Source organism: Ptychodera flava, unplaced genomic scaffold (genome assembly GCF_041260155.1).
Source record: "Ptychodera flava strain L36383 unplaced genomic scaffold, AS_Pfla_20210202 Scaffold_72__1_contigs__length_606033_pilon, whole genome shotgun sequence".
Taxonomy (NCBI): Eukaryota; Metazoa; Hemichordata; class Enteropneusta; family Ptychoderidae; genus Ptychodera; species Ptychodera flava.
The window spans coordinates 549,780-559,579 of record NW_027248394.1 but is presented as its reverse complement, the minus strand read 5'-3'; the positions used below and the strand labels follow the sequence as shown (position 1 = coordinate 559,579).

The window sequence follows — 9,800 nt, the reverse complement described above, 5'->3', positions numbered from 1 at the left end:
CATTCATTGTCAATGGAAATTTACACATTGTAATCTGGTAAGCTAGGACCGGCCAAGCACATCTGATAAATATGATAGTCCCTGATTTACTTTGCAACCTATCTGCCACAGGTATAGTTCAAAAATGCCAGCCACTACACAGCCACACAAGCTGCAGCAAACAACAGTAGGGACATATTAAAATATGGAAAAAGTTTTGAAATTTGTCAAACCAGCTGGTGACTTAAACCACAGCAGACCCAGAAGTCTGGTTGTTGTTGTTGTTGTATTGTTGTTTGTGTTATTACTCATGTTGTTGTGTTAATCAATAAAATTCAATTAACAAAACGATTGTATTGTTGTTGTTGAAAACGTAATGTATATGTAGATGTCATAATAAACACTACAAGTAAGCTATCATTGTTTGACCCGATGCAACTCTCTCCAAACATACACTCGCTTCATATACTTACAAGTATATGAAGTGTATGGTATAAATATGAGAGTGTACGGTGGGAGAGAGTACGTTGCATCGGTCAAATAACGATAGCGTCCTTGTTTTTCTATAGACATCTACACTTAAGTTTGAAACAACAACAATACAATAGTTATGTTCATTGAATTTTATTGGTCCACAACAACAACACGACTAATAAACATAAACAACAATACAAACAACAACAACAACAACCAGTGCTTAAATATGTTTTATAATGCACGTTTATGCAATGTATTTTCAAAACACTACAATTGTCATGAATCTTATGCAGAAATCTTTGTAGCTTTTCCAAAGCGCATACCACATCATATTTAATACAGCTGATAAAATCAAACATAATATGTACTTTAATTTATATTGACTGGTATTCAAAAACAAAAAAATGGCTTTTTGTTTCAAGGTCTTTTTAATATTGCATACCAATAATGGGAATTTCCCCTCCATGCATTCAATCAATACCTTTTCTAAGAAAGAAAGCTACCCTTGATAATATTTAAGTGCTCATAGACCCAGGAAGTATAGATATCAAACATCTATTTTAATCTTAAATTATATACTCTTCAGTATTTCATGATTCAACTTTTGTCATTGAAGCAAGATTTTTCTATGGTGTATAGTCGAAGTAAAATTGACAAAACTCATCAATCCATTTTAAAGAAGACCAAAATTTTAAATTAACATACTGAAAAAAATGATTATTCTTCAACTATAGCAGCAGGTCATAGGATTGTGTACCTGGCACTGTTTGCATTTACGGTAAACATTTCTCATGCATGTATTTGTTCTTTTACCTTGATGCCAAGAAATTTTTTTCCTTCCACCAGTTTAGTACAAATATTTTACTTTTGTTTACATGTTTGATTTTTCAATTCTGAAAATACCCCTTCCCTTGCCGACTGCTTAGGTTCGAATCCTATCTGAATCTGAAGCTGAATCTGAACCTGTTATTATCCCAAACGGCCATTTCCGGATCCGTGGAGGGAAATGCAATCGAAGATCCGATCGTACAACCAAACTGAAAACTTTACTGGAGGTAAGTATTTGTATAATAAAGTTTTACGGCTATTGAACGGGAGACAGTTAAGTGATATGTGTACTTCTGATGTACAGTGAGTCTACAATGCATTCATTCCAGGCACTTTTGTGACCGACGCTCTACCTCCGTGGATATCATGTACATACTGATTGGTTGTATGCAGAGTCGCAGTCTGACTTTCGCGTTCCACGGCAATCGATCTCTTGTAATTCATGCATGTACGACCACAGGGAACTTAGTAATCTTGTTGTTGTTGTTGTTGTTGTTGTTGTTGTTATTGTTGTTGTTGTTGATGGTGGTGATGATGATGGTGATGACGATAATAAAAAAATATTAAAAAACAATGTCTCGTTCCTTGCTGTTGTTTGTCGATGTTGTAGATAATTGTAAAAGAAAACTGTAATCGTGACCAAAAAACGACGTAGGTCGCCTACAGTTTTCTTTTACAATTATCTACAACATCGACAAACAACAGCAAGGAATGAGACATTGTTTTTTAATAATATTTTTTATTATCGTCATCATCATCATCACCACCATCAACAACAACAACAACAACAACAAGATTACTAAGTTCCCTGTGGTACGACGATCAAGCAGAGTAATCCATGGAGCTGCCTTTACATCCGAGAGTCTGCCGCGTTTTTTATATCACTTTATGAATGAGACATTCTTTCACGTCATGGAGCTAGCTAGAGCTCTCCGTCCAGACGGAGAGCTCCAGCTCATGCTTTATCAGTTTAATATGTATACGCGTTGGTTCTGCAAAGGCCCAATGCAGTGCAGAGATTGGTCGCACTTTACTGCAGTTCCGTTGTCTACAACTTTGAATACAGTACTGAGTGCCATTTTATAACTCTCTTACAAGACACCCAGTTCCGACGAAAATTGCTGGGGGCGTGGCGGGGGACGAGGGGGGGGGTGGAGGTAGAACTGAGATATTGTGTAGTGCCTAGCCTAAGAGCAATCGCCTCCAGACTGTACCATTATTTCGTTGGGAGGGCCGAGAGGTATGAGGGACTACAAAGATGGTGAAAATGTAAACTTTAGCTATTATGAAGGTACAGTAGTCATAAGTCTGCCGAGATGTGTGTGCAAAGGCAATGAATGTTAAAAATGTGTTAATTTTTTCATTTTTGAATGATGTATCTCCTTTTTGAGTGTACGTGTGTAAAAATCTCCCTGCAAACAGCTGTTTGGCTTTGTTTGGTATTTGTATCTCGTTTGTAAATTTATGAGTGCAGTGCTCCACAATATAATGCAACACATGCAACCACTCCAAACATCTACCGGTACCGGTATCTCTCTTCTGATTTAAGCACATCCACTGTTATGCTTACACTTGAGGATGCCCAGATGAATGTCATCACTGATAAGCGTGTTGCTACAGACCCCTCGCAAGAAGTTACAGTAATCAAGTAGCCATTGCAGCAAAATTCCAGTCTCTGTGCCATTTTCTTCACATGGTGATCCCTAGTCCAAGTCAAAATAATTTTAAAAATGCAAAAGTAAAACCGACGTGTTATGAAAATCGCCATCCTGTTGTCTCTCACACCCCGTAGCCCTACCCACAAAATAATGGTACAATACGTCTGCAGCAGTCAAGATTCCCTCATTAAGCAGGCAAGAACTTATCACTTATGCTATTACACCGCACATACTATCCGGATACTGTGATTGGCTGAGCCTCAATCACATGACATAGAAGAAAAAGTAATACAACATGTCTGAGGTGATATAGCCCTGTTGCATGTGCTGATATTACACTGATATGGCCTGCTACCACATTTTTGAATACCATGCGATATTTCTGCATGTACCACATGGTCGCGTACATTCACTTGGTATTTTCTGTAGAGCAATGAGTTTTGAAAAGGTAAAAAAGTGAGCGTGACTTGTATGTGACAACATTTATTACATTATATGAAAAAAAGCTTGAACAACACTGTCTTCGCTTTTAGACATTAATTACAGCTGACCTTCAAGGTCAACTTTATCTAACCTTGCTATTGAGCAAGATATGTAGGTTTCACTATGGAGGGTCTCAACACTTGACCGCACAAAATTTCAAAAACAATTTGTCTGTTTGGTGTAATAAAATAATTAACACATTTGCATGGGCAAGATCACAATTTGTTGCCTGTCCTTGGCTGGTGCTCGTGACGGTAATATTGATGACACCTCGCCTTCGGCTCAGGCATCATCAATATTACCATCATGAGCACCATCACTTAGGCAACAAATCGTGATCTTGACCCTTTCTGTCATGTGTTATTTTTTAACTTGCCATCATCCATGTGACTATGTCACAGCCAATCATGATGATCAAATGATATGTGAGGTGTAATAAATGTAATAAATATCAACATTTCTTCTAAATGATCTACATTTTGTGCTCGAAATTCTTTTTCCAGCACACAACGAAATTATAATAAAATTTAATAACTATATTTGGTTCACCTCTTGTATCAAGATTACCAAGATTTCACTGACATTTTGTTCAAGATAAAATTTTGATAAATGTCAAGAGGATGAAAAGCTGTTGAAATATCCACTTCCTGTTGAAATATCCACTTCCTGTTGAAATATCCACTTCCTGTTGAAATATCCACTTCCTGTTGAAATATCCACTTCCTGTTAACATTTTGCTATCATTCATTTATGTTGCAGTGCTATTGATAGAGAAAGTCAGGAATATCTGGTCCTCTGGCAGTGAAGGTCATTTTGCAACAGACCATAGCAACTTTACATGTACATCTGGGCATTTAAAGTGGAAAGACGTTGAAGTGACATAGTTTCCCATTGTTGTGTTGTCCTCTGTCCAGCTCTCCTTTTGAGAGCATTCGGATCATACCATTCTTTGCTGGTGAATTGGTTACTTTGAAGACAACCATGGAGAGAAATGCCGCGCAACAAAACACTTCTGCAACTTCTGGCAGAAAAATTACGAAAGGTATAGGATGGGTTGACCCTGAAGACAAGGAGTGGTACAGTGTAACTGCCAGTATGTTTGCTCTACTGCAATCTAATACAGCATTCTGCAAGGCAATCGTGATACTGAAAGCCAGCCATCACTGTGGTCCCACGTGTATGTTCTGTCTCATTCATGATATTATGCACGATACGGCATTCAATTCCAGAAAGACGATATCTGCTATAACAGATTTTACCAACGCAATCAAGGGAAAATACAAACTCTACAAACGTGTCCACCAGTGTCTCCCTCAGGCCTGCTTCGTAGCAATACTGCAGTGTATCGAGCACCAGATATCCAGAAACGACATAGACATACTCACATCTGCATGCTTCTTCAGGTCGATAAGAACCATGACCTGCGACCTTTGCTGGACCAGCAACAAACAAATCGATGATACTCCATTGGTTGCATCCCTTGTTTCATCCTATGCCAGGTTTACAGACGCAATCAAGAATGCAACTATAAATGCGGTGAAATCAATCTCTGATTGTAAGAAGTCTGGGGTCTGCACAAACTGTAATGAAAGAGTCAAGAAGGAGTTTTCAAAATACACTGTGTCCACCCCGGATACTTTTATGTTTAAACCATGGTTTGATTCTAAAAGTCCTGATGGCAGTGTGTGTGTCTATTCACAAGTCAGTTTTCAAGACATTGCAAATGAGAAGGCAAGACATGAAATCCAAGGATTGATCGTCAGTAAACGGATGCCTGGAGGTAAGAAGAGTATCAAGCCTATGTGAGGGTAAGTTGCCAAAAAATGCTAAGATCAAGTAAGAGTCACTACTTCAGCCATCACAGGTTAAAAGTATCATGTACATGTACATGGTATGGCATATGTATATTGAAGAAGTACGCTTATGGTTCTGAAAAGTTCATTAATTTATATAGAAATTTAATTTTGATATCATTTTCATCACACTCATGAAGGGGTTTTTGTGAAAGGGTTTTCATTAAAAGTCACAACCTGGTTTTACTCTCCATAGACAGTCAGTGGCGAGTTGCAGATTGGACTTCGTCCATTCTGGCATCTGTTTACACATGTCTCTAAATTGTGTTTAATAATAAACTTTTATCACATGAAATGTGGTGTTTATTTTGGTGTGGGGGTGGATTGTATTCAAACGCTTAGGCCAATGTCTGTCAAACTTAGCACAATAGTAATTCACTGTGACATGCATTGGTTCATCCTTTTGTTTTTTCAACACAACCAATTGTGGCCACCAGGAAATCATTTTATTGTGTGTATTTATGCATTCTCACAAATATTTTAGAAATGTGAAGGACGATTTCCTTCAAATTTGGCGAAAGGTACCGTATAGAATACACATGCACATTGATTTAGTTTTTGATGTTATCAAGATGGCTGCCAGGCAGTCAGGACGCTGATGTTTACTCTAATATGTGAAGCCTGTGTCAACAATTTCAAAAAATGAACAATCTTTTAAGTTTTGGAGAGATTGGTCATTTGGTTTGTTGTTTTGATTTCCGTAAAACAAAATGGTGGTTACGGTAGCTCGCCTGCATTCCAATGCAGTAAACGGCCATTGTCAATCTTAGAATCTGTTCTATGCGTTATCCAAGTCTAAATTGTGTTTGATAATAAACTTTTATGACAGGTATCACATGAAATGTGGTGTTTGGTGTGGGGGTGGATTGTATTCTAACCGAAATGTAGCCGTACAATTACAAACACATCTTATCAAACCATACTGCTGATGTGCACCGTGCTAATAAGGTTATCTCTGCTTGTTTAATTGTCACTATTCACAGCAACTTAGGGAGTCTATTTGTATTGTTTGAATTATAGATTGGTAAGATTCAGCTACCCAATTGGATAACAGCTTATGCATTGCTGCACACTAGCCCAAACCATAAGGCGATCGTAACAATAGAGACCTAGGCGTTTGCCAACCGGTGTGTGGAGGGACTGTGTTTTGACCAACCAGATCTGATTAAATGTGAGCAAAGTGTCCTTCACGTTTCTCTTTTTGTGTTTATACCCACAGCAAAGCAAGGGATTTGCTAGACTACCGCTATGTTCTGACAGTGATGTCCAGACCAGTTTGGCATCCATTGAGTTAGATGACCCAGTGGATTTGAAATTGATATGCTGGAAAAAAGTACCAAACATACCTTCAAATTCAAGGTAAGTGAACTCAATGCCAAGATTAATATCAATGCTTTGAATGATGGATATATATGTACTGCCATTCGTACATCTAAAAGAATCAATCCTGCCAAGTTCATATTTCACCATCAGGTCAAGTTGATTAAACTTCCAGTAATAAAGCACAACATGTCCGACATGGTGTATTTTAACAAACATCAAACTTTTGAAGGCCCCTGAAAACATGCTGTAAACATGATTTTTATGGATTTGAGCTATCAGAGCAGCCAGCCAGTGGATGAAAATACATATGGTTTTGGTTTAAAGGGGAAATTCACTAAGGCTGATTTTTACATATTTGTCAGCTTTGGGGTTGCTTTTTCCGGAAAAGCCATTTTTGCCATTTGTATCTCACACGATTTTTTTCAAGAATGGACAAAAATAGTGACGGAAGTTGCAGTTTAGGGCTTTATCAACTTAACGTATTTTGAATCATGAGAAAAGCGCCAAGCTTGGCGCTTTCATTACGTGATATAACAGGGACCATCTTCCGATGGGTATGGCATTGTCCACTTATTCAAGTTCACAATCATGTTCACACATTGTTCATGCAATGGGTACTCAGTACATACAATTGTTAAGCAAATACACACTGCCTGGTGTGCGCTTATCTAAGTGACAGTAATTCTGCTCTGATCTGATTTCAACATCAGTTGTTCTAGCCCATACTTAAGCAGAAAGTGTAGGGAAACCACAAAACAAAAGTTCTGAAAAAATAGCCAAAAGATACAGCTTATGCAGCTTTAACATTACAACAGATCTATTAACTTTACAAACTTTCAAAGAAAAGTGAAGGAATACTCAAGTAAAGAACTAACATTTCCTAATCCTGCCAGACCTGTCACTTTCCAGCCTCAAGTCAGTAAAAATTGTCATTGCACAAAAACTTTGACTAGCCTTTCTACCAACTTGGCATGGAATGATGTGGCTAGTTAAATCAGTACAAGTCTATGGTGAGTGAGTGAGTACAGTGATGTGATGGTGAAATATGAACTTTGCACCGTAATTGTTAACCAGATAGGTGTCAACAAAGCCTATGCATGAGGCAGGGATTAAAGAGTAGCTTTAACTACTTCTGTTAAAAAGTCATCTCCAGATTTTGAGTCATCTATGTCAATCGTCATTTGAAGAATTCATGAAACAAGAATGCAGAACCAGTCTTAATACTATTAACTATGACATGTTTTGTTTTATTCAACATTGTAGCTTGGGTGACCCAACAGTGTCATCTGTGATGAGCAGTGCCAGCCAGGGTGACCCAACAGTGTCATCTGTGATGAGCAGTGCCAGTACTCTAACGACTGTATCATGAGACCAGGAGTGTCTGAAACTCAGTTGACAAGTGATGGTGGAAAGTCAAGGATAAACCATATCAGAAAATATCATCAGTAAGCTCCAAATGGGAGCAGAAAGGGACATCTATAGGCGATTCTCTGTCAGCCAAGTCAGCATCCCCAGCTGTACCAGCACCAGTGGCACCATCAACATTGCCATCAACAGCACTGACAGTGGTACCATCAACAGCAGTGACAGTGGCAATGACACCATCACCATGGGCATCAAGAGCAGTGACAGTGGCACCATCAACAGCAGTGACAGTGGCAGTGACACCAACAACTTTGCCATCAACAGCTGTGACTGTGGCAATGGCACCATCACCATGGACATCAAGAGCAGTGACAGTGGCACCATCACCAGGGGCATCAAGAGCAATGACAGTGGCACAATCACCATGGGCATCAAGAGCAGTGACAGTGGCAATGGCACCATCAACAGTGCCATCAACAACAGTGACAGTGGCACCATCAAGAGCGTGACAGTGGTAATGACAACATCATCATGGACATCAAAGGCAATGACAGTGGCGCAATCACCATGGGCATCAAGAGCAGTGACAGTGACAATGGCACCATCAACAGTGCCATCAACAACAGTGACAGTGGCACCATCAAGAGCAGTGACAGTGGCAATGACAACATCACCATGGACATCAAGGGCAATGACAGTGGCGCAATCACCATGGGCATCAAGAGCAGTGACAGTGGCAATGGCACCATCAACAGTGCCATCAACAACAGTGACAGTGGCACCATCAAGAGCAGTGACAGTGGCAATGACAACATCACCATGGACATCAAGGGCAATGACTGTGACAGTGACACCATCTACATTGCCATCAACACTAGTGACAGTGACAATGGCACCATCAACATTGCCATCAACAGGAGTGACTGTGTCACCATCAATATTGCCAACAACATTTGCACCTGCGACAGTTGTGTCTTCAACATTGCAGTCCCCTTCAGTGCCAATTAGAGTGGCGCCGACGATGTTGCCTGCAACAGGAGCTGTATTGTCAAATTTGCCAGTAGTAGTGGCACAACCAACTTTACCATCAGCAGGAATACCAGTGACACTAGCAATGCCAACAACAGTAGCAGTGACACCATCAACATTTCAACTAACCTCACAAGCTGTTGCAGTCACATCCACATCAAACCAATCAGTGATATCATCCAAAGTACCCTTGAATTCATTACCTGTGATGTCAGCTGTCAAAATGGAGTCACCAACAATAGCACCATCAACATCACAAGCACCAGGACAACAGACTACTCTACTAGAATCACCACAAACAAAGTTGTTGAAACCTGGTGCATTTGCCCTTTCTGCAACTGAAAATACTCCTACCATCAAACAAACAGCGAGACCATTCCCAGTGGCATTACATAAGTCACAAGCTCAGGCTGTGTCTGCAATGTCTAAAACAAGTGCTGGTAAAAACAAGGCACAGTGACATTGAAAGCCCCTTCTCAGGCTATGAGAGTTGGACAAAGGACATCAGGTTCATCACAGCACCAGCAGTCAAGTTCAAGGGAACCAGCACTTGAAATTGCAACACCAGGGAAAGCTACAACAAAAACAAACTTGAGTTCAACAAAAGCTACTCATCGGGAGATTAAAGTGGAACCAAGTACCAGTGCTGTAGATTCATCTCAAGCTCAGAAGTCAACTTCAAAGGAACCTGTGCCTAAGAGTGCAACATCAGGGAACGCTGTGACCAAGACAAACTTCAGCTCAGCACAACAAACCAGTGCAACATCAGGGAACGCTGTGACCAAGACAAACTTCAGCTCAACAC

At 39.7% G+C, this 9,800-nt stretch overlaps 1 protein-coding gene across 1 annotated transcript; it reads left to right on the top strand.

Moving 5' to 3' along the window:
* The first annotated feature begins 3,766 nt into the window (after positions 1–3,766).
* Positions 3,767–9,455, top strand: LOC139128824 (uncharacterized). The gene is made up of 3 exons (XM_070694532.1): positions 3,767–5,233; positions 6,498–6,637; positions 7,865–9,455. The coding sequence occupies exon 3, from the start codon at positions 8,058–8,060 to the stop codon at positions 9,453–9,455; it is 1,398 nt and encodes a 465-aa protein (XP_070550633.1). The 5' UTR covers positions 3,767–5,233; positions 6,498–6,637; positions 7,865–8,057.
* Positions 9,456–9,800: the final 345 nt, after the last annotated feature.